Below are 24,156 nucleotides of genomic sequence, written 5' to 3'. Positions count from 1 at the left end.
TGAATGTGATATATATGTACATGTAATCTATGAGAATGATTTGATTTATTGATTGACCATGGTGTGTTTGTACATGAAAATAGCATAATAAGTAGATTTCATTCCACAGTTTTCTCCCCATGCCTTTCTTTTTCCTTCCCTCCTTCCTCTTTTTTCCCTTCCTCTACTCTGCCAGGCTTCCTTCTACCAAATATTCTTTTCATAATTTTATTCTGAAGACAAAAAGGAACTTTTGGCATGTTTTATCCAATGCTATAGCTGGAATCATGATTAATATTAAAAAGAAAAAAACACTGAAACAACTTTAATTACAGTATGTTTGAAAATATTCATGTCAGTTAAGATGCATTTATAGAAAGGAAACCCATAAATCACTTGGAAATTTAGAATATAGAGTGATGTCAGAAAATGTTGACAAGAAAAGCTCCAGTTTCTCCCACGGAAACTTCAAGAAACTATTGGAGTGTGGTGAATTAACTCAATATAGACTTGTAAATAATCAGTTGTCTGAAGCACCAATGAAATCATGCAGTGAAGAAAAACAGGATTCCAAGTAGACAATTTCAGTGTGTTTTTGTCTACCATTGCCAAAGCTGCCTTGCACAGTGTGGTCTTGTTCTGTGGGTGGTGTCAACAGAGCTATCAATTTTCTTCCTCAAAGCAAGGTAAGTGCACTGAAAGTCACGGCATCTTATCTGGTCTCAACATTTGGAAGATACCTGGTAACAAGGCTATGCTTATCACCTCTAGAACACCTTGCTTCATCCTCCCAGCCAGGCAGGCAGCTTACCCTCTTAAATAGTTGCTGAAATTAGATGACAGGCTTTAGCAGATCAGAGAGGCAGCTTGATACTCATAGTCCAGCAAACACCAGAGTTCATGGCACATTACATGCAAAAAATAAATTATAAGGTACATAAAAATGGCATCACTTTTGTTAGGTGTCATTTTTATGACATTTTTATGTCATTTTTATGACCTTAGAAAATGTTTGCCAGATAATTTTAGTGTATCATAGAATAATTTTCATTTCTTTTTTATTCATTTTTTAATTGAAAATAATTAAGATAACCACCAGCAGTCTTTTCCAGTGCATGGAAAACCAACCATGACTCAGGAAGAGTGGAGGAGAAAATTGAGGCCCTTTGCAACATTGAAGCAGATTCTGCACAAATCACGTTTAGCCCTTAGAAACCACTGGGATTATGCTCTGCAGGGTTATTGAGCAATTTTCAGAGATTCTGAATGGTCTTTCATGTAGGCAAAATGCACTGAGGGCAGGGTTTTCAGGGAGAAACTTTTATCTTCAGTGTTGCTTTTGTTTGGCTACAAAAGGCCCAAAAAAAAAAAAACCTCATAAAAATATCAAATTGGCTTAATCCCATAGATGTTTATTTCCATAACAGAAACGGAGAAGGAATGAGCTCTGGATATTGTCCACATGAATCTAGAAATTCTCCATCTACTCCTGGCTCTTCCCTCTTCTGTGTGTTGACATCACCTAAATAGCACAATATCCTGTTTAGGATGAGCAGTCAACTCATAAAACAAAGGTATACTTGTAGAGCAGCTCCCAGCAGAATTCTTCTCATGTGGCATTTACTAGGACTGGGTACAGTCTTTTTTCATGACCTCACGCCAATGAATGACCCAAGGAAATAATCTGGAAGAAAAGGGATATTGGGAGACAACCATCTCAGTCACTGAAATCATAATGAATATTCAATGATTTCTTTACATTCAGTACATTCAGTGTGATTCCTGTCTTGCCTAGACTTTGACCTGCTGGGCAAACTTAAAACCCTATAATATTGAAAGTATCATTTTACACCAAATGAGTATGAGTCTTTGGTGTTGAGACTCAGTTTTAAGAAATGGGTCATTGTAAATAGAAGAAGAGCAATAAGTTCTCAGTATAGAAATGTTTCTCCTAGATAGTGGGTACAAGGACAGACAAAGAGGTGAAAATGACAGGCCCCACTCAGCATCAGGTCTGTTAGAGGAGAAATGTGGAGACAATAAAAGGAGTGTGACTAACTTTCATTTCCTCTTTTGTTTAATACAATGTGAATACATCAGCTTGTATGTGAACTTAACTGAGGAAAGAAGAGAGACCCAGTGACTGCAGCTCTGGTGGATAAGGAATTTGATGCATAGAAATGTAGTAGAAGCCACAGAGCAAGAGGTCTGCTTATGGAATGGGTAAAGTTAAGATTTCATCTTATGTACCTCAAGTATAGTCTAGATATCTGTAGAAATTCTGTTGAGTTCAAAATGCCAAAAAAAAAAAACTGGAGAGCTTCCATTATTTCTTCTGCATGAAGAATAACAGGTGATGGCAACATCACTTTGGCAGAAATTAAACTAAGGCAATGAAAAGAGTGTACCAAGAAGGGGTATCAAGATCTTTGCTCTAATCTTTATAATTGCTTATAATAAAATAAAGGAGTGGGTAAGATAACAGAGTTAAGATTATAGCAGCCTTAAAGGACCACATTTTATATGTGCTATTGCCCCTTGGTATCTGAGATGGAAGTCTGGAGTTTCTGGGCTTTGTGATATAGTTATTCCAGGTCTCAAAAAGCAGAAACATCTCAAATAAATGACATAGTACTATATTTTTCTAAAATACATATATATCATAACAATATTCCTAATAGAATGATTGGGAAAGTATTAGTTTCCCCAAAATAGTGAGGAGCATCAATTTCCTCAAATTTTAACACAAGTTGAGTTGAACTTCCTGTTTTTTACAACTGAAAGGATCCTAACCTGGCATTTTTCAGTACTACAATGTTCAGCACTCTATGTAACAGTAAAAGCAACTTGTGCCTTTTTTGTTATTGATCTGTGTAATGTCAGCATATGGTTCTCACCTAGGTTAATAAGCCTTCATAAATTCAATATTTTTATTGTTGGATTCATAAGTTTATGATAGAAAATTTCCAGAGTTAGGAGAATAAGAGCCTATTGTGTTGAGAGCCACAGCCAAAGGGGCCCCAGCAAACTTCCAGCTGCCAGCAAACTTCCAGCTGCCGGCTGATGATTGGCTCACAGCGGCCCCAGCAACATCTAGCTGATTGGCTCCTCTGCAGTGATGCTCATTGGGCTGTTTCCCTGCCCTTTCAGACCACGAAGCTGCTCATTGGGGGACTTCTTTGGCTCCACCCACGCGACCCAGCCAATCGGCCTCAGGAGGATTGTGGGAGGTGGAGAGGCTGGTGTTGGGGTGAGAGGCTTGTGGGAAGCTCGTGGTGGCAGTTGGGCTCTGAGGGTTTTTCTTGAGGAGCTGTTTTGTTTGGCGTTTGTAGTTCTAAAAATAAAATTAGTTTCTTTTGACAAGTGGCCCCTGAATTGTGCCCAGCCAGACTGCGGCATTTGGTGGCTCACACGGGGAGCGACTGAGGGTAAGTAAACTGCTCGCCCCTGAGGGCAGGGCGAGAGGATGGGTAGCCATTTTAAGATTCCTCTTTTGTTTTGCTTCACTTTTGTTTTAAGTTACCTGTCCCTGGAGATGAGTGAGATGGAAGAAAAACTGCTCACATCTGAGGAAAATCTATTTGAGTCTGAGGAACAGATAGGGAGAAAGGCTATAATGATTTTTTGTAGTTCCATTTTTATTTCATTCTATCTCAGTTTTGTTTGGTGTAATCTTGTTGGGTTGTATTATAGTAGAAATATGGGATCAGAAATTAGTAAAAAAACAAACCGAAGGAGTGTTAAGTAAATTGTTAGAGGAAGGAGGCATCCCAGTAAAATCAAGAACAGTCAGGGCATACGTTGATACAATACAAAAATGTAGCCCATGGCTTTTTAAGAAGGAGTTGTTAAATATCTCACAATGGAACCATTATGGTGAAGATTTTAAAAGAATAGAAAAGAAAAGTCCAGGGACTCTGCCAGTTGGCACATTGCCATTGTGGACGTCCATATCTTGTTTGCTTAGTCCAAAGCCTTCAGTTCAGACAATGGTAGAGGAGGGAGAAGACATATTGATTCAAGTAAAAGAGAAGGTCTCTTGAGCTAGTCAGAGGAAAAGATTCAAGTAAAAGAGAAGGTCTCTAGAACTAGTCAGACAGAGGAAGGAAGTTTAGAGCAGAAAAAGCCATCGAGGGAAAGTTACAAAAGGAAACTGCTACTAACACCTTTCTATCACTAGAGGGTGTAAGGATCCAACCAACAGTGCCACCTCTACAGAAGACTGCTACTAACACCTTTCTATCACCAAATGTCCAACTAACAAGGCCACCTCCATATGCTAGGACACCCCCAACCCTCGCATCTACCATGCGGCCTGCGCAGTGGTTTCATTAATAAGGTTCTAGGCATAAAGTTAGTTAGAAGAGATCGAAATAAAAACACAAGACTCAATTACCTTATTTCTATTGCTAGGTCTGAGACGGCTCCTCTCTCTGGTTCCCTCCTCCAACCGCCCAGCAGGGCAGCAGGGATTACTCAGGGCTAGCAGGAGAGAGAGAGCGAGCACACCGGGGATCAGCCTTTTATTGGGGAACAAGAGATTCAGGGGAGAATTCCATCCAATGAAGGTTGAGGGGGGCTACACTCCAAGGTCAGGGTCAGTGATTGGGTCCCCGGGGTCAGTGGTCAGGCACACCCCCACACGGATGGGCTCTCTCATCAGAAAAGGGCCGGGAAAAACTTCGACTTTTGCCAAAGTGCCTCAGACCCTTAACGGGAGCCACCCAATCACGTGTTAGAATGGCTTCCCACATATTGCCCCTTTTTTGTCTTAACAATGAGGCGGCGGTTCATTCTCTGGAGTTCCTGGATTCTTGATTGGAAGACTCGCCATCCTATAGTTACAATACAAAAGAGAATTAACAGCAAAGAGAATAATCCAATAATATACCAAGCGGAGTGTTTAAGAATATTTCCAAGGTTGAATCCATTTAACTCCTTCAATATTTGGTTAGCCAAAGAAGAAGGATCTGAAAAATCATCTCTATTATTTTGAATGTCTTGGATATGGTGATGAAGTTCCAAAATATCCAAGCTATTATTACTATTTTGCCAAATACCTAATAAATGGTTTTTAACCTTCTCCCAATCCCAGAGAGAAGCATTGTACTTGGCAGCTGTAACACACACATATTTATAATTAGCATGGCATTTAAGCCTTTCTTTAAATTTTAAGGCTGAAAGTTCATTACCTATGTCTATAACAGTCGCCTCTAAGGCGTTTAATTTAGTCTCAATCCTTTTATCAATATTGACTTGATTACGCAGAGCCTTGGAAGTATTTTGAGCTAAATTATTAAGAAATTTTGCATGCTGAATATTTTGAGACAACGTCAGAGACGCAGAAACAGTTGAGGCAATAAATGAGACCAGTGCTAACACACCAACAATTATGAATCCAATAGCACGTTTAGGTCTTGTTAGCTGGGCATGAATTTGCTGCAAGACTTGTAAGCCAGCATCAGCATACCATGGCTCTGAAATATTAGCAGGTAATAAAACGAAAGAGGGCTGATGAAGTATCAGCACTCCTTTTCCTCCATTATACCTAGTAATACAGTTGGTTAGGTTGCATTTATTACATGTAATAACATATCTGTGACCTATCCATTTAACTTTTACATTTCCAATAATTAAAACATAAGGAGATTGGACACAAGCTCTTAAGCCATAGCAAGATCCCTCTTTACAGTTCTTGCCGACAAATTTTGGTAAAGGTTTATCTGTAAAATGTAAATACTCTGAGGCAGCGATTAAATGCCAAATATCTTTTTGAATACCTCCTTCACTATAAGTCAAAATATTACTAACAAATCCTGCAGGTGTCATAGCAGAATTTCTTCGTAATTGTCTCTTATCAATCTTTGGAGACCAGTCTAAAATATACTCACTATCTTTAGACACCTTATGTTGTACAGGAAAGGCATTTACACAATCCATCCATTTAGGAAAGGTGCTGATCTCAATTATAGAACTATTTGGACAGTGAGGTATCTGTGGAGGTTTTGCAGAAATGACTGGCTTGTTATGGGAAAGTCCCATCTTAATTACTGATCTAGTATTAGGTTTTAAGTCCCCATAAATAGAATTATTTGTCAGTCTAGGTTTACCAATCGCTGTCTTTTCTTCAAATGATACTTTTAGACAGCCAGCATGTTTATCATGTGACCAACACAAAGGTAATTGGGCACTGTAGCCAGAATAATTAAATCTAGTCACATGATTGGGAGTAATATGGGTATCTGTAAATCCTCCCATCATAAATGAGTCATTAGTAAATACTGGAATAGATTCTCCAGTCCACACAGCTGGGTGTACCAGGGGTGGATCTGGGAAATATGTCTAATAAGTGTCTACTTGATTCCCTTTTACCTGACAGCCCAGTAGGGCAATTACTGTCGCTACCATCAAGACTGGGGTCCTGTTCTTTCCTAGGCGTCGAAGTATTTGGGAAGGCTGGGTTGTTAGCTTTTTCACGTCTTTCCACGAAATCAGCTTTTCGACTGGTTCAATCTGGTCTTTCTTCATCTTTCTCTGAAATCTCCTCCTTCTGGGTAGTGGCTCCTCCAGGTCGATCCTCAGTCGCTTGAATCTGGGTTTTATCTCCTCCATGTCTGATAGCACGTCCAGGCACCCAAATAGGACGGAGAGAGCCTTCTGAGAAGATACAAGCATGGCCTTTTCCCCAGATTATTACCAGGTCTGGTCCCTTCCACTGACCAGTCTGTAAATCTTTCCACAGAACTCTGCCTAAAGGACCTGTTACTGAAGGATACATCTGTCTCTCAGCAGCAGTGTGACCTTCTGAGTCACAGTTTAAAAAATTTAAAACAAACAAGGCATGATTAAGGCTATTTTGGGGAGTCACAATCCTATTCCCCCCTTTTAATTTTTGTAATTGAAGTTTAATAGATAAATGAGCTCGTTCCACAATGGCTTGACCTTGGGGGTTATAAGGAATTCCTATTTTATGATTAATTTTAAACTCTTGGCAAAATTGTTGAAAAGAAGAGCTTACATAAGCTGGAGCATTATCTGTTTTAATCTGCATAGGGCACCCTAAAATGGAAAAAGCTGCTAAGCAATGAGAAATTACATGTTGAGCATTTTTCTTAGTACGTGCTGTGGCAAAAAAAAATCTAGAATAAGTGTCCACTATGACATGTACGTAACATTGCTTACCAAATTGAGGAATATGAGTTACATCCATTTGCCATATCTGATTTGGTTTTAATCCATGGGGATTTACCCCTGATGGCAGAGATGGAGTGTGAATAACACACTTAGGGCATTGGCTTACAATCTGACGAGCTTGTTCTCTGGTAATACTAAATTTTTTATGTAAGCTAGAAGCATTTTGATGATGCAAGGAATGGGAAGCTAGTGCACAGTCATATGAAGACATCTGTTGACAAAAAGCTACTAACTTATCAATTTTTTCATTACCTGAAACTAGAGGTCCAGGAAGATTAGTATGGGCTCGAATGTGTCCTATGAAACATGGGTACTTTCGCATTAGCACTGTCTTTTGTAAATTATGAAATAATTCAAATAACTCCTGTGATGAAGTAAACCCGATCATTGAAGTTTCAATATTTTTGGTAACTCCAACTGCATATAAGCTGTCAGAATAAATGTTGATAGGCTCATTTGAAAAGTAATCTAAGGCACAGATCAGAGCTTGAAGCTCTGCTCTTTGGGCAGAAGTATAAGAAGTTTGTATCACCTCTGTGTGAACACGACTGAAAAATCCTGTCTTACCGGAGTTGGAACCATCCGTGAACACCGATAAAGCTCCCTCTATTGGATGAGCTCGTACAATTTTTGGAAAAATGAGTGATGTTAATGATGCAAATTGTACAATCTTATCACGAGGATAATGGCTATCTATCTGTTCAGGAAAATCAGTAAAAGCTATCTGCCATGAATTGGAAGTTTGAAAAAGCCAGTTAGTCTGTTGAACAGAAAATGGAATAATTATGATATCAGGCTCAGATCCAATTAATTGCAAAATCCTAGTTCTACCTTTAATTACTAATTGAGCTATAGAATCATGAAAAGGAATTAATGTTTTTTGAGGAGAGTGGGGTAAATAAATCCACTCAATAACTCCTAATCTTTGCCATATGACTCCTGTTGGGGTATGCTCAGTTGAAAATATTAATAAATATACTATTTCTTTAGGATCTATTCTAGTAAGTTGTGCATTTTTAATTGCAAATTTAACTTTTCTTAAGGCTGCCTTAGCTTCTAAAGTTAGCTGACGTGAAGAGGTTGGAGAAGGATTTCCTTGTAATATTTGAAATAAAGGACTTAACTCAGAAGTAGTTAGTTTTAAGGATGGCCTTAGCCAATTAATATCTCCCAATAGTTTTTGAAAATCATTAAGGGTACGTAACTCCTTAACTCTTATCTGAAGATTTTGAGGACGGATTGTACGTCTTTGAATTATCTGACCTAAATATTGAAAAGGAGACACCTTTTGAATTTTTTGAGGAGCTATACATAAACCCATTGCTGTAAGCGAAGTCTCTAACTGAGCAAAAATTTCTGAAAGTACCTCTGGATTAGCATGGGCCAATAATATATCATCCATAAAATGAATAATATATGCATCAGGAAAGCTATTTCTAATGGGATTTATTGCCTGGTCCACATATTTTTGACACAGTGTAGGACTATTACGCATTCCCTGAGGGAGTACCTTCCAGCAATATCTTTTAACAGGTTCCTTAAAATTAATTGCTGGGACAGTGAAAGCAAATCTTTCACAATCTTTAGGATGCAATCTTATAGAGAAAAAGCAGTCTTTTAAATCTATTACCATCAAGCTATAATCTAAGGGAATGGTGGTGGGAGAGGGAAGTCCTGGCTGTAATGATCCCATAGGCTGAATTGCATGATTTATTGCCCTTAAATCCTGTAGTAATCTCCAATTTCCTGACTTTTTTTTAATAATAAAAATAGGTGTGTTCCAAGGACTAAGCGTTGGTTCAATATGACCAGCCTGAAATTGTTCCTCAACTAATCTATGAATTATTTTAAGCTTTTCCCCTGAGATGGGCCACTGAGAAATCCATATAGGCTCCTCTGTGAGCCATTTTATTTTTTTAGCTGTCTTAGGGATCGGGGAAGTACTCAGGGCCCCTAGTAAAAATTTTGATTTGGAGCATTTACTAATCTTTGTCGTGGAGACTGGCTTGTAAACAGATACTCTTCCTAAAAGTTTTCCCTATCATCTCCAGGAAAATACCTCTGATTAACTTCCTCAACTGACCTTATAGAATTTGGAGTAACTAATAATAATCCCATTTTGGCTAAAATATCTCTTCCCCATAGGTTAGCTGGTAAAGACTCTAACACATAAGGCTTAAATACTCCACTGTTTTCATCAGAATCTTCCCAACGGAGATAGTTGGCACTTTGAGCAGGCTGTGAAATCCGTCCTATTCCCTCTAGGTTAGCTGTGCTACATGCAAAGGCCAGTTTTTAGGCCAAAATCGATTGGACAATACCGAGATGTCCGCTCCTGTGTCGATTATTTTTAGAAAATTTTTATTATTAATTTTAAGTTTTAATAAAGGGCATTCTTGTCTTACTAACTGTGACCAGTATACTCTGTCTGGCGGTATAGAAACTGAATGTGCCGGCAGGTGTCTTTCTGAGACACAAGGCAATAATATTAATTGGGCAAAAGTATCCTTTGGGGTGAGTCTTAGGGGATAATTGGCTTTTACAGTTACATATAACTGTTCCTTAAATCCTGAATCTATCACACCAGGTATTACCTCAATGGCTCCCTTTAAATTATTTTGTCCCAAAATTAAACCTACAGTATTATCAGGAAGCGGCCCGAAAATCCCAGTAGGAATTTTTTCTGGCCCTGTTTCAGGATTTAACTCAACTGTCTTTGAAGGTCCTAAGAAAACTGTCTGTGATCTCTGTCCCTGTCCCGGTAAAAATCGCGGACTGTCCTGGTCCTGGTCGGCGCCAGTGACGTCACTCTCTGCGACCTTCTCTGGAATTCCCCATATTGTTGCTCCGCCCGGGGAGAGGCCGAAGGGAAGTTTTTTGATCTCCCGCTAGGAGGAAATGTCGGCGGCGAGAAGGCAGGCTCATCCGCGCCATCTGAATCCACCGTGTGGCGCTGAGTTCTGCAATATCTATTATCACCAGTAGATGGAGCTCTGAACCTAAAATTGTGCATGCAACACTCGCGGGCAAAGTGATTGTTTCTACCACAAACATAACACTTTCCACGGGACCTTTGACCTAAATTTTGCAGTCCTAAGGTTTCCCTTAACGTAGCCGCTAAAGCCATTGTTTGTAATTGGGCAGGATCTAAGTCAGAACACAGGCAAATAAACTCAGAAACTGTTCCTTTTTTACGATGTGGCCGGAGAACATCTTGACAAATTTTATTTGCGTTCTCATAAGCCAGCTGCCTGACAATAAATTCACTTGCTCCTGGGTCCCCTATGGATCTGCTTGCAGCCTGATACAGTCGGGCTACGAAATCTGAATAAGTTTCATTGGCACCTTGTCTGATTTTGGTAAGAACTAAATTGGACTGGTCTTTTGGGACGATCTGCTTCCAAGCACGCTTTGCACAGTCAGTTATTTGATCGTATACTGCAAAATCATAATTTAATTGCCTTTCTAAAGCTTCGAAATCTTCAGTCCCTAAAAGCATCGTTACTGGTGTTTCTATGCCCTGTCTTCTGTTTTTCTCTGCTTGTTCATTACAAAAATCACTCCAATAGGTTTTCCAGATTAAGTAATACCCCCCCCCCCCCCCCCCCCCGCTCAGACAAGATCTGGCTAAAAAAATCCAATCGCTAGAAGGAAGGGGTTGTGAACAAATATTTTCTATCAGATTTTGTACGAAAGGGGAATTTGGACCATACGTCTCACATGCACTTTTTAATTCTTTAATAGTTTTAAATGGGATTACAGTATGAACTCTTACTCTCTGATCTTGTTCATCAGTTTGCTCAAAAACTGGAAAGAGGTGAAAACCACTAGTATCCTCTCCCATTTCTTGAGCCCTCTTAATACCTCACTGGACTGGAGTAAGAAGAGTCATTTTTAATTTAGCATACCTGTTAAATTTGGTCCTTCTAGCAGGTACTGGCCGAATTTGAATAGCTTGGGCAGGCTGTGTTAGATGCAGCCTATTAAAATTTCTCTCTAAGTCCTGAATTTCAATATCTGATTTTTCCTCTTCAGACTGTGAGCCATGGTCCGAATCTGAACTATCGCTATTTTGAATTTGGGTTTCTACACCACATGGTTGAGAAGAACCCTGAGCCCCTCTAGGAGTCTCTTCCATATTTTCCTCTTTAACAAGATCATCTATCTTTTCCGGAGGGCCTTCTAGGATCTGGGAGGTTCCTCCTCTATGATGTTGCTCTGTACAATCTGCCTGTGGGCTAGCCTGATCCTGCGAGCTTAAGTCCACATTTCTAACCTTTGGCTTGGCTCCTAGTGCCTTTGTTTTTAAACGGCTTAAGGGAAAGGGAATTAACTTAGCCTCATGCTGATTCTCCATTTGAATAGACCTAACAGCTCGTCGAATGCCTTTTAAAAGGTCCTCAGGGGGCCACTAACTCTGGCCCATATATTCAAAAAGACAAACTTCTAGAGCTGTCCATGTTTTCTGTATATTTTCAATGCCTCTAGGTAATTCATTAGAAATACAAACTCTCTGTAACTTCCTTCCTAATTTCTCCCAAGTAAGTAAATTTGGAGATTCCTGTGCGCAAAACCAAGGACAATATTCACCTACAATCTTTAAAAATTGTAATAACTGAGTTTTCTTTATCTGTTTCCCTTTCTGATTAATTATACTGTCTAAAATAGTCAGGTACATTTCCTTATCAGTAGAAGTTGAATTTCCCATTTTAATTAATTTAACGTCTCTTTCCTTCAATAACTCCAGGTACTTTTGTGACCCAAACGTCACTTCTTCCTTTATCTTTATTCTTTTCCTTATCTTTATATCTTTTTTCCTTATCTTTATAGCGTGCTCCCACTCAATCTAACTAATCTAGAATGCCCCACGTTGGGCGCCAAATCTACCACGCGGCCTGCGCAGTGGTTTCATTAATGAGGTTCTAGGCATAAAGTTAGTTAGAAGAGATCGAAATAAAAACACAAGACTCAATTACCTTATTTCTATTGCTAGGTCCGAGACGGCTCCCCTTTCTGGTTCCCTCCTCCAACCGCCCAGCAGGGCAGCAGGGATTACTCAGGGCTAGCAGGAGAGAGAGAGCGAGCACGCCGGGGATCAGCCTTTTATTGGGGAACAAGAGATTCAGGGGAGAATTCCATCCAATGAAGGTTGAGGGGGGGGCTACACTCCAAGGTCAGGGTCAGTGATTGGGTCCCCGGGGTCAGTGGTCAGGCACACCCCCACACGGATGGGCTCTCTCATCAGGAAAGGGCCGGGAAAAACTTCGACTTTTGCCAAAGTGCCTCAGACCCTTAACGGGAGCCACCCAATCACGTGTTAGAATGGCTTCCCATATTCGCAGTTGATAGTTGGGATCCTGAGACAGGATCTCAAGTATTAACATGCCCTGTATTTGAGGTAGGTGGGCAGTGAATTTACCATGCTTTAAATTTCAAAACAGTGAAGGAGCTAAAAGAGTCTATAACAACCTATGGTCCTCAATGTATGCTTGGTTGAATCCATTAACAACTTGAACATGACGCCAGCAGATTGGGCTAATATGTGTAAAGCTGTGCTAAATGGAGGACAATACCTGTTATGGAAGATTGCCAATGAGGAATTTTGCAAGGAGACGGCTAGGCAAAATGCAGCAGCTGGTTATCCTCAGAGAAATCTAGATATGTTGTTAGGAAAGGGACTTTACGAGGAGCAGCAGCAACAAATTGCATATGATCCTGGCGTATACTCACAAATTGCTATAGAGGTGATTAGGGCATGGAAGACTTTACAAGAACATGGAGGTTTACAAGGTCAATTATCTAAGGTAATACAAGGAGCTAATGAACCTTATGCTGAATTTGTAGATAGGCTTATTCAAAGAGCTACCAGAGTTTTTGGGAATACAGAACAAGCAATGCCATTAATAAAACAACTGGCTTATGAACATGCAAATCGTTGGTGCAGAGATATCATTAGACCATGGAAACATGAAGATTTAAACACATATATTAAATTATGTAGAGACATTAATGAACAAGAGCAAGTCATGGCAGCTGCAGTAAAACAGGCTTTAGATGCCAGAGACATTAAAGAACAAGGGCAAATTGTGGCAGCTGCAGTAAAACAGGCTTTAGATTCCTTGCCAAGAACATGCTACAATTGTGAACAAACAGGACATTTTAAAAGGGACTGCCCCATAGGAGGAGGGTTTAACAAAACTAGGTATCAAAGGAGTAGAATACCAGGTATTTGCCCATGATGCCGTAGAGGGAGACATTGGGCTAATGAATGCCGTTCTGAAACCACAATAGAGGGTATTCCATTATCAAAAAATGAACAAGGACAAGGTGTTTACCCATGATATCATGGAGAAAGGCATCAGGCTCCGTTGCCAAAAAAATGGACAGGGGGCCCCAATGGTCCAGGGCCCCAAACCACAAATATACAGAGCACTGGAGGAACCCAGCAACCCCATCAGGGTAGTGCCCAGGACACATGGTCCATCAGATCCCTCATCAGACAAACCGGAGGGAGCTCAGGGTTGGACATCTGCGCCTCCACCAGATCAGTACTAACTCCAGAGATGGGAGTTCAAATCATTCCCACAGGAGTAAAAGGACCTCTTCCCAAAGGAACAGTAGGCTTATTATTGGAATGCAGCTCTTCTACTCTAAAAGGACTTATGATAAGTCCTGGGGTAATTGATCCCGATTATAAAGGTGAAATAAAAATTATAGCCAGTTCTCCAAAGGGTATATCAGTAATTTCACCAGGACATAGAATAGCACAGTTACTAATAATACCAAGCCTACATGATAAATTTTCCAGTCGTGCTGTAGAAAGAGGTTCCAGGGGATTAGGCTCCACAGGTGTAGATTGGGCTATGCTTTCTTTAAATTTAGATTCTCGCCCCATGCTAAAACTAAATATTCAAGGACATGAGTTTAATGGGCTAATGGACACAGGTGCAGGCCTTAGCATCATCTCTCATCAAGAATGGCCAAAACATTGGCCATTACAACAAGCCACTCAAACGCTTTGAGGCCTAGGAGTGGCGACTAATCCCCATAGAAGTGCAATGGTATTAGATTGGAAGGATCCTGAAGGATGTGAAGAAACTATACAGCCATATATATTGGATCATCTTCCCATAAATTTATGGGGACGAGATGTCCTAGATCAATTAGGTTTGACATTAACAAATAACATCAACCAAAATGCACCCACTATTATGACTAGACAAGGTTTTAGGAAAGGAAAAAGATTAGAAAAGCAAGAACAAGGTATAGCAGTACTAATACAAATTGATCAAGGAACAGACAGACATGGGTTGGATTTTCATAAAGGGACACTGAAACAATAAAAATTACTTGGAAATCAGAAAGACCAGTATGGGTTCCTCAGTGGACCCTGACTAAAGCAAAGATACAAGCAGCCCATGATCTGGTCAAACAACAATTAGCAGAAGGACATATACAACCTTCTGTGTCTCCCCATAATACTCCCATTTTTGTCATCAAAAATAAATCTGGTAAATGGAGATTATTGCAAGATTTAAGAGGCATTAATAATGAAATGGTCATTATGGGACCTGCTCAATCGGGGATTCATCAATTGTCTGCTTTGCCAAAAACCTGGTATGTTTTAGTTATAGATATTAAAGATTGTTTTTTTTCAATTCCAATTCATCCTGAGGATAGTCCACGTTTTGCATTTACTATCCCTGCACTGAATCATGAAGGTCCTGATCAGAGATATGAATGGAAAGTACTCCCTCAAGGGATGGCTAACAGCCTAACTATGTGTCAAATTTATGTTAACAAAGTAATTCAGCCACTTAGAAATCAACATCCTGAACTACAAATATTTCACTATATAGATGATGTATTATTAGCACACAAAGCTAAAAACACATTGCTAGAATGTTATGCCACACTTACAAACTTATTAAAAAATTATAATCTAGAGATAGCAATAGATAAAGTACAATTAAATTTTCCAATTAATTATTTAGGAGTTCTATTATCCTCAACCATGGTCCTTCCACCAAAAATTCAAATACAAGTAGATCAACTCAAATCACTTAATGACTTTTAAACGTTATTAGGAGACATAAATTGGATAAGGCCTTATCTAGGTATACCAACAAGAGAGTTAGGACCTTTATTTGATATCCTAAAAGGTCCATCAGACCCAAATTCACCCCGAATGTTAATGCCTGAAGCAAGAAAGGCATTAAAAATCATTGAAATATATATGGAAAATATGCATTTGGATAGAATTGATATAAGTTTGCCTTTATTATTTATTGTACTACCAACAAAAAATATTCCTACAGAAGTATTTTGGCAAGAAGGTCCATTATTATGGATACATTTATCTTATTCTCCTAACACTATTCTTACTAGGTATCCTGAGGCTGTAGGATAATTAATACTCAAAGGAATAAAAACAGCAAAGGGAGTGTTTGGAATTTTTCCCAATAAAATTATTACTCCATATACTATGGATCAAATTGATGAGTTAGCTAATGAGTTAAATACTTGGGCAATAATCATGTGCAAATCTAATGTTTCATTTGATAACCACTTACCATCTAATCCTTTATTGTCCTTTTGGTCATTGCATCCTGTAATTTTTCCAAAAATGACAAGAAAAACACCTATCATGAATGCTCCAAATATATTCACTGATGGGTCAAATAATGGTACAGCAGCAATAGTTACACCTGATCAAACTTTTACATTTTTAGTACCCAAACAATCAGCTCAAAAGATACAGCTTAATGCAGTATTACAAGCTTTTGTGATATTTAAAGATTCTGTATTTAATTTATTTTCCGATAGTCAGTATATAGTTAATGCTATAGTATCCCTTGAAGATGTGGGTAGGATTTCCCCTTCCTCTACTGTTTTCTCTTTGCTTTCTACTATACAAAGTCTAATCTGGGATAGAAAAGATCCATTCTTTATAGGACATATCAGGGCACATACAGGGTTGCCTGGAGCCCTTAGTTTGGGCAATGATTTAGCAGATAAAACTACACATTACATACATATTTTCTCTACACTAGAAGAAGGTATACATTTTCATAAAAGGTTCCATGTCAGTGCTAATACTTTACCAAAGCATTTTAAAATAACTAAGGAACAAGCTAGACAAATAATAAAACAATGTCAAAATTGTGTGAACTTTTTACCACAAGTTTATCTTGGAGTCAATCCTAGAGGATTGATACCTAACCATATTTGGCAAATGGACGTCACACACTTGCCAGAATTTGGAAAATTAAAATATTTGCATGTTACAGTTGATACTTTTTCTGGATTTTTGATGGGTTCCCTTCATGCTGGAGAAAAAACTAAAGATGTTATAGTTCATTGCTTACAAAATTTTGCCACTGTGGGTGGTCCAAAACAGTTAAAAACAGATAATGCCCCTGGTTATACTTCTACCTCTTTTAAACAGTTTTGCTCATTATTTGGCATTACTCATATAACAGGAATCCCATACCATCCACAGGGACAAGGTATAGTTGAAAGAGCTCATCAAACTATTAAAATGTACTTAATAAAGCAAAAAGAAGGAATTGGGAAGGAGTATATATTCCCCAAGGATAAACTTAAAATAACCCTTTTTAATCTAAACTTTTTAAATTTGGATTCATCAGGGCTTAGTGCTGCAGAAAGGCATATGTGTCCAAAAAATGTACATAAGCCCAAGGTACTTTGGAAGGATATTGTAACAGGACAATGGAAAGGTTCTGACCCAGTAATTGTCTGGAGTCGGGGGTCTGTTTGTGTGTTTCCACAGGGAGAACAGCAGCCAATTTGGATTCCAGAGAGATTAACTAAAGCGATTTCTACAGACCAAAAAGAAGATGATTTGGCTCAAATCCATAACAGCTGATATCCAGAACTCCAGTTTGGCTATTCTTACATCTGCGACAGAACCAGGGTATTTTTTTCAATATCTATTTTATTATTGCCCTTTCCCATATCTTGAAGTTCTATTTTGTTTTTTGAGCTCATATAGACCTAGGTTAATGTTTTGCTGATCAGTTCTATTTTTTTGACTATAGAGTTTTTAAACATTGCAATGGAGATTTCACCTATAAAAAGTTATAAGGCCTTTACTATTATGTTATGTGTTGTATGTATTATATTATGTGTGCACACTTGTGTTTTGTGTTATATGTTTGAATGTACATATGTCCATATATCATATATGATGAGTGCTCATGAAAAAATGGATCCAAATATTTTTTTTATTCACGTGATTTAAATGGTTTAATTTAAATTGGCTAAACAACTGCTAAGGATTGTTTTAATATGTAAACAAAAAAGGAGGTTAACTGATCTGTTTGTTTACTTTCACCTTTCCTTTTCATTATATTTAATAATTCTCTTCAAGATAATGTAAATTGTTAAGAAAATTGTTTTCTTTTAGTGCCTTCTGGAATGTTACACAATTTTTTCTTTAGCCATTATTGCCAGAATTCCTATCTTCATCCCAGTGCTGGTGAAGACAAAGATAAAACTAATCTACAGCTTCTGCAATAGCAATCACTGAAGTGCTTGCAGAACTTGCCTAGACTATGTGTCACTTGTATGCATTGTGAACTCACTTGTATGCATTGTGAACTATCTGTTCGTGTAGCGACTTGTGATAGTGTTGGTGTATTTTTGCTGATGATGTCATCGGTGGTACAAATTTTCCAAAAGGAGCCGTCAATTGGCTTGGTGTATCTTCCTCCCTTCTGCTTGTCATGATCGTTCAGCTAAAATTGGGGACTAACAGAAGTGAGGCAAAGAACCTCACCCCCCACCCCCCACCCCCGCTGATACCTCTCCACAGGTGTAGCTATATACTGGACTGGTAGTCAATGACGGGTAAGATCCAATTACAATGGTACCAACCTAAGACAGGAGGCTGACACGCCCTGAGGTCAGCTCATCCGATGACGGGTAAGGACCATATGTAGTATTAGAAAACCTAAGGCAGGCACAGTCCCTAAGCCACATGCTTGTTGTTTAAACAGAGAGGGGGAGATGTTGAGAGCCACAGCCAAAGGGGCTCCAGCAAACTTCCAGCTGCCGGCTGATGATTGGCTCACAGCCGCCCCAGCAACATCTAGCTGATTGGCTCCTCTGTGGTGATGCTCATCGTGCTGTTTCCCTGCCCTTTCAGACCACAGAGATGCTCATTGGGGGACTACTTTGGCTCCGCCCATGCAACCCAGGCAATCGGCCTCAAGAGCAGGAGGATTGTGGGAGGTGGAGAGGCTGATGTTGGGGTGAGAGGCTTGTGGGAAGCTGGTGGTGGCAGTTGGGCTCTGAGGGTTTTTCTTGAGGAGCTGTTTTGTTTGGCCTATGTAGTTCTAAAAATAAAATTAGTTTCTTTTGACAAGTGGCTCCAGAATTGTGCCCAGCCAGACTGCAGCACTATTGATCATCAGAATTTTCTACTGCATAATTACAACATGAAACCTGTCCTTACCATTTCAGGCATATTGTAGTAAACCTCTTCTGATATTTTTTTTCTATATTCCCAGTAAGACATTGAAATCCCAAGGTAGGAGCTATGTGTTTCCCACTAAACAACTGGGCCAATCTTCATGGATATGCACAGAAGGCCAACCTCAATGTATCAGACAATTTGGGAAGATTATGTCTTAGTGGAAATGGACTGGTGACTGGAGGGATTACCCAAGGTGTTAGCTCTAATCTTTGAGATGGTAGATTCTTCTCCTAATATTTGCTAAACATTATCAAAGTTGCAATAGTCTCAATAAAATTACTTATAACAAAATAAAGAGCTGGGCTTCCATCTTACCTAAATTTATGGTTGCTAATATATGAATATAATATAGAAGTAACTCTTTTAGCTCTCAGATTTAATAGCACAGTGGTTCTTTCCAGAATATCCTTAAATTTCTCTCAGTGGAGGATTGGTTGGATATATTTTAGACACTGAAGTTCTCTTTAAGTTTTTTCATTTCAGGAGCTTGGGCTGGGGCTCAGTGTGGAGGGCTTGACTAGCATGTGTGAGTCACTGGGTCCAATTCCCAGCACCACATCTAAATAAATAAAACAAAGGTCCATCAACATCTGAAAAATTTTTAAAAATTATTATTTGAGAATCTGATATTTTTATCGATTAATACAAACTCCTTATATGATATGAAAGTTTATATATGGTCAGAAGATTTTATTTCCATTTTAATCTGATCATTTCACTTTTTTCTGTGATTTATATTGGATTTTTATTTCTAAATAAACTCCAAGATTCATAGAGAAGTAGAGTTCACCATGGAAGGTGGGTGAGGTTGTTGTCTACTGAGATGTGGTGGATGTGGGGCAAAGATATTCTGGCTCTGTGTCCAGGACACTTATTCAGGTAGAGTCTTGAGTACATTGTACTGTGTCCAAATAGACCACTTGGAGACCAGGATCAGTGCAGACAAATATTCTGATCTCAGAGAGAAGAGAGATGGAGACAGTGTCCAGGAATTTCAGCTCAGGTAAACTCAGGAGATACCATAATCCAAGTTTGGATTTCACAGGAGGAGTAGGCAGAATTTTAATAGTAAATGGAGAAACAGCAGTGAAGACTGAGGGCTCTCAGTGACCTTTGTGTCACTGAGCAAAAGTAGTTTAGAAGGGAGTTTACAGGATGTGTTTACTGCCAGGAAATTCCTTCTATTTAATTTTTAAGGTCAGTGTTTTTCACCTTTTACAAATGAACACATTTCTTACAAAAGTAAAACATTAATTGTAGGGGAATGAACAATGGAAGATTTAGCAACCACTTAGAATCCCACTTTTCAGAAAAACCCTAAGTGTTTAGTTATCTTTAGAAATAGAGTCCTTAGCTGTCATTTATCCTTTACTAAAGGAGCATGACATAGCACTTGTGTTAGTTCACAATTTTCAAGATTGTACACTCATGAGCAATGAACATTTTATTACAAAGCAAAATAAGAACATTCAGAAAATATATTGCCAATGAGAAAGTCATCAAGGCTAATTTTTTTTGAATTTTAATCTTTGATGTGTTTTTTGAGTATAAAAATTTGAAAGGTACTCAACAGTCCTCTTAAATTCTCTGTGGGTGTTTATGTGTGGGGGGTAAGAGTTCATTGTTTCAAATAATGTGTGATTGAGGAAGTGCTTAATCTCATAAAATCTAAACCACAAGTAAATAGGATCTGTGCAAAAGGCAGAGATTTTCACTTTATACAAGTAGACACTTTAAAAAAAAATAACAATTATATTTGAGTATAATACCAATTAGATTTTTAAAAAGAACAGAACAATCTCTACAAAGGAAAGAATTTTTGTCTGGCCTACAGCTATGTCTAAAATGCTGCCGGCCAAAGATGATGGCTCTGTAAGAGTAAATACCACACTGACAGTGGAGGTATTCAAATAAGTTACAAGCAATATGGAAGCAAATGTTTTGGACACAAGCATACCTAATACAAAAATTAAAAAAAAAAAAACAGGCTTGAAACATTCCTATTTGAGGGTGCTCAAGAGGGCATGTAGGCGGGCTTTTCACTATCTAATGCCATCTCCTTTGTGACCCTCCTCCTGCATTTCAAAGGTCATGAAAAGACCATTTAAAAACTAAGCATGTGTAGAGCCAATAGATTGTGGACTGTATTTTCTATACAGCTTGTGTTAGTGACAGCCTCTACACAACCTCAGAACACTAGTCCTTTTCAAAATTCTGAATAACTTTGGAATTTACAACTACCTCACTTCACCTTGTTATACTCCACCTTATGTGACTGAGTTAAACCCAGACCAACCCTTACAACAGTAAAGACATTACTGTATTCTCTGTAAATATGCTAAACTTTGAAGTACAAATTTTAGTTCTACACCAGTCCCTATAAAGACATTAGATGTTTGAAAAAAAGTTTAAATGTGAAACACTGCATTTAGTTTTAGGAATTTGGCTTTGAATGAGATCACTATTCATTTAGTAGTTCCCCAAAGGAGTTAGAAGAATATGTAAAAAGAAAGAAAGGTCCCTTGAAGACTTGAAATTCTGCAGTAGCACAATCCCATCTTCTTCGTTCAAGAAGACTGTAGTTCATTTTCAGAATTCACTCCAGAATCTAGTGATCTTGGGATGTCAGCAAACCCATCAGGGCAAGAGGTACATGAAGAGGAACAGCACCACGTCCAGGAGCACTAAAAGCCAGAGGTCCAGGCAGTAAGAGTGCTTGGGCAGGCAGCCCATTGGTCCTGGCCTGCAGGGCCCCGGACCCGCGCCATCCCCAGCCAATCGCTGTGTGCCTCCATCCTGCCACGCGCTCTGGGACTTCTCTGCCCCGAGTGACCACTCAGGAAGCCCGATGCGGGTGGAACGCAGCGCGGTGCCTCAACCCAGGGAGGCGAACCAGTAGACACTTTTTCAAATTATAAAACAGACCAAAAATCTAGGTGATTAAAAAAGCATGTAGGAGACCAATGCTAGTTTCACTACGCAGAAAGAATGACTACTTACAGTTTGTAGTCTTTCCTTTTTGATCATGAATCATTTATGAACATATGACATTGTTGATTAATATAGTTCTTCTCTTTTAATTCAATTAAAACCTCTTATTCCTTTATGTAATAATTTTTATTAATAAATAGTCATGTTTGACTCTTAATGGCTTCAAATATTCCATTAGTGTATCAAAAGTTTATACAACTATTCCAAAATACATAAAGATTTTTCCAGTATTTATCTTTTATGGATAGTTTTGGACATGCTAATAAATAATATAAAATGTCTTAATTTTGCATCTTAGATATTGATAATTTCTGGTAGTTACCTAACAGGTAAAAGCTATAATAAACTTTAGCCTCTTGTAGCCTGTTTTAAAAGAACTTTGCACAGTTGTAATCATTTGTCTTCTGCTGAGCAGAATGTCACAGTGAGTGAAGATTTTACTACATACTTGTTAGGATTGCATCTTCTTGGGACTTGGTAGTCAAATGATGGAAGTTTAACATTTTACAGGTGAGTAAACGAAAAAGGCTAACTTTTGCTCATTTTAACATTTGATTATTTCTCTGAAACTCCAAAATATAGTCCATAATACTTTTAAAAAATTCTTTGTGTTTATGTGCATGGTGTGTAATAGTTCATCATTTCTAATAATGTATGATCAAGAAGAGGCTTCATCATGACCAACAAACAAAACAAGCAAACAAACAACATCAAAAAACCAGTACAAAAATCAAAGAAAATAAAAAAAAAAAAACAGGGATGTGAGGTTTCTCCTTTTAACAAATGGCCAATAATGGTTCAATCTCTCATAATAACTCATGATAATAATATAAGGGGAAATTTATGAAAACTAACACATTTTTATGACTATGTAGTAATTTACTTGAAATGTTTTTCCATATGAAACAAGTGACCTGGCTCTTGCCGCTCTTCTTTTCCAGATTTCAGCCGCTTTTCCTAACGTGGTCGCTGCTTCCAGTCCGTTGAGAATAATGGCGACAGCTGAAATACTGAACATTGGTAAGAAACTCTATGAGGGTAAAACAAAAGAAGTGTATGAATTGTTAGATAGTCCAGGAAAAGTTCTTCTGCAGTCCAAGGACCAGATTACAGCAGGAAATGCAGTCAGAAAGAATCATCTGGAAGGAAAAGCTGCAATCTCCAATAAAATTACCAGTTGTATTTTTCAGTTGTTACAAGAAGCAGGTACCAAAACTGCTTTCACCAGAAAATGTGGAGAAACAGCTTTCATTGCTCCCCAGTGTGAAATGATTCCAATCGGATGGGTTTGTAGAAGAATAGCAACTGGTTCTTTTCTCAAAAGAAATCCTGGTGTCAAGGAAGGATATAAGTTTTATCCACCAAAAGTGGAGATGTTTTTCAAGGATGATGCCAATAATGATCCACAGTGGTCTGAGGAACAGCTAATTGCTGCAAAACTTTGCTTTGCTGGAGTTACTATAGGCCAAACTGAAGCGGACATCATGAATCATGCTACACAAGCTATTTTTGAAATACTGGATAAATCCTGATTGCCCCAGAACTGTACATTGGTTGATATGAAGATTGAATTTGGTGTTGACATAACCACCAAAGAAATTGTTCTTGCTGATGTTATTGATAATGATTCCTGGAGACTCTGGCCATCAGGGGATCGAAGCCAGCAGAAAGACAGTCTTACCGTGACCTCAAAGAAGTAACTCCTGAAGGGCTCCAAATGGTAAAGAAAAACTTTGAGTGGTTTGCAGAGAGAGTAGAGTTGTTTCTGAAATCAGAAAGTCAGTGCAGGGTTGTAGTACTGATGGGTTCAACTTCTGATCTCGGCCACTGTGAAAAAATCAAGAAGGCTTGTGGAAATTATGGAATTCCCTGTGAACTTCGGGTAACATCTGCCCAAAAAGGACCAGATGAAACATTGAGGATTAAAGCTGATTATGAAGGGGATGGCATTCCTACTGTATTTGTGGCAGTGGCAGGCAGAAGCAATGGTTTGGGCCCAGTGATGTCTGGTAACACTGCTTATCCAGTTATCAGCTGTCCTCCCCTCACATCAGACTGGGGAACTCAGGATGTGTGGTGTTCTCTTCGATTACCCAGTGGTCTTGGCTGCTCCACCATACTTTCTCCAGAAGGATCAGCTCAGTTTACAGCTCAGATATTTAGATTAAACAACCATCTGATATGGGCCATACTGCGAGCAAGCATGGATTTTCTTGAAGCAGGCTGACAGGAAAATCAGAACATAGTTTATAAGAAAGAATATGTCATTTCATTTTTTTAGGCAAAAAAAATACAAATTTCTAGTTCAGCTGCAGAAGAAAAAGCAAGATGAAAAGATGATTTTAGATCAGAAAACAATATATTAGTGAATAAACACTTCTAGATGGATGGATTAAAAGGTCATCTGTTCATATTAATATTCCTTCATTGGTAGTGAAATTACTGTAGAAACATTTTCAAATTAATCTCTTACCCCACTATATGATCATTGT

The 24,156-nt window shown here is 38.6% G+C and overlaps 1 protein-coding gene and 1 pseudogene across 2 annotated transcripts; one reads left to right on the top strand and one right to left on the bottom strand.

Annotated features, from left to right (window-relative positions):
- Positions 1–1,370: 1,370 nt before the first annotated feature.
- On the bottom strand, positions 1,371–6,869 carry LOC144367325 (endogenous retrovirus group K member 7 Env polyprotein-like). Of its 2 annotated transcripts, XR_013426665.1 has the most exons (3): positions 6,352–6,835; positions 4,376–4,814; positions 1,371–1,663 (listed from the first exon to the last, which is right to left on the bottom strand). XR_013426665.1 is itself a non-coding variant. In XM_078023151.1 (2 exons), exon 1 carries the CDS (start codon positions 6,238–6,240, stop codon positions 4,708–4,710), a length of 1,533 nt encoding a protein of 510 aa, XP_077879277.1. In that variant the 5' UTR covers positions 6,241–6,869; the 3' UTR covers positions 1,371–1,663; positions 4,376–4,707. The 2 variants fall into 2 exon arrangements, 1 of the variants encoding a protein (XP_077879277.1); XM_078023151.1 differs by having other exon boundaries at positions 4,376–6,869.
- Positions 6,870–22,575: 15,706 nt separating this feature from the next.
- On the top strand, positions 22,576–23,925 carry LOC144367323 (bifunctional phosphoribosylaminoimidazole carboxylase/phosphoribosylaminoimidazole succinocarboxamide synthetase pseudogene; annotated as a pseudogene).
- Positions 23,926–24,156: the final 231 nt, after the last annotated feature.

The sequence above is a fragment of the Ictidomys tridecemlineatus genome, chromosome 10 (genome assembly GCF_052094955.1).
Source record: "Ictidomys tridecemlineatus isolate mIctTri1 chromosome 10, mIctTri1.hap1, whole genome shotgun sequence".
NCBI lineage: Eukaryota > Metazoa > Chordata > Mammalia > Rodentia > Sciuridae > Ictidomys > Ictidomys tridecemlineatus.
Note: the sequence above shows the minus strand (reverse complement) of the source record. Positions and strands in the feature narration are given on the sequence as shown.

What these genes read in the sequence shown, in the direction of transcription:
- LOC144367325 (XM_078023151.1), bottom strand. Translation starts at nt 6,240, where the DNA reads ATGATGGGAGGATTTACAGATACCCATATTACTCCCAATCATGTGACT.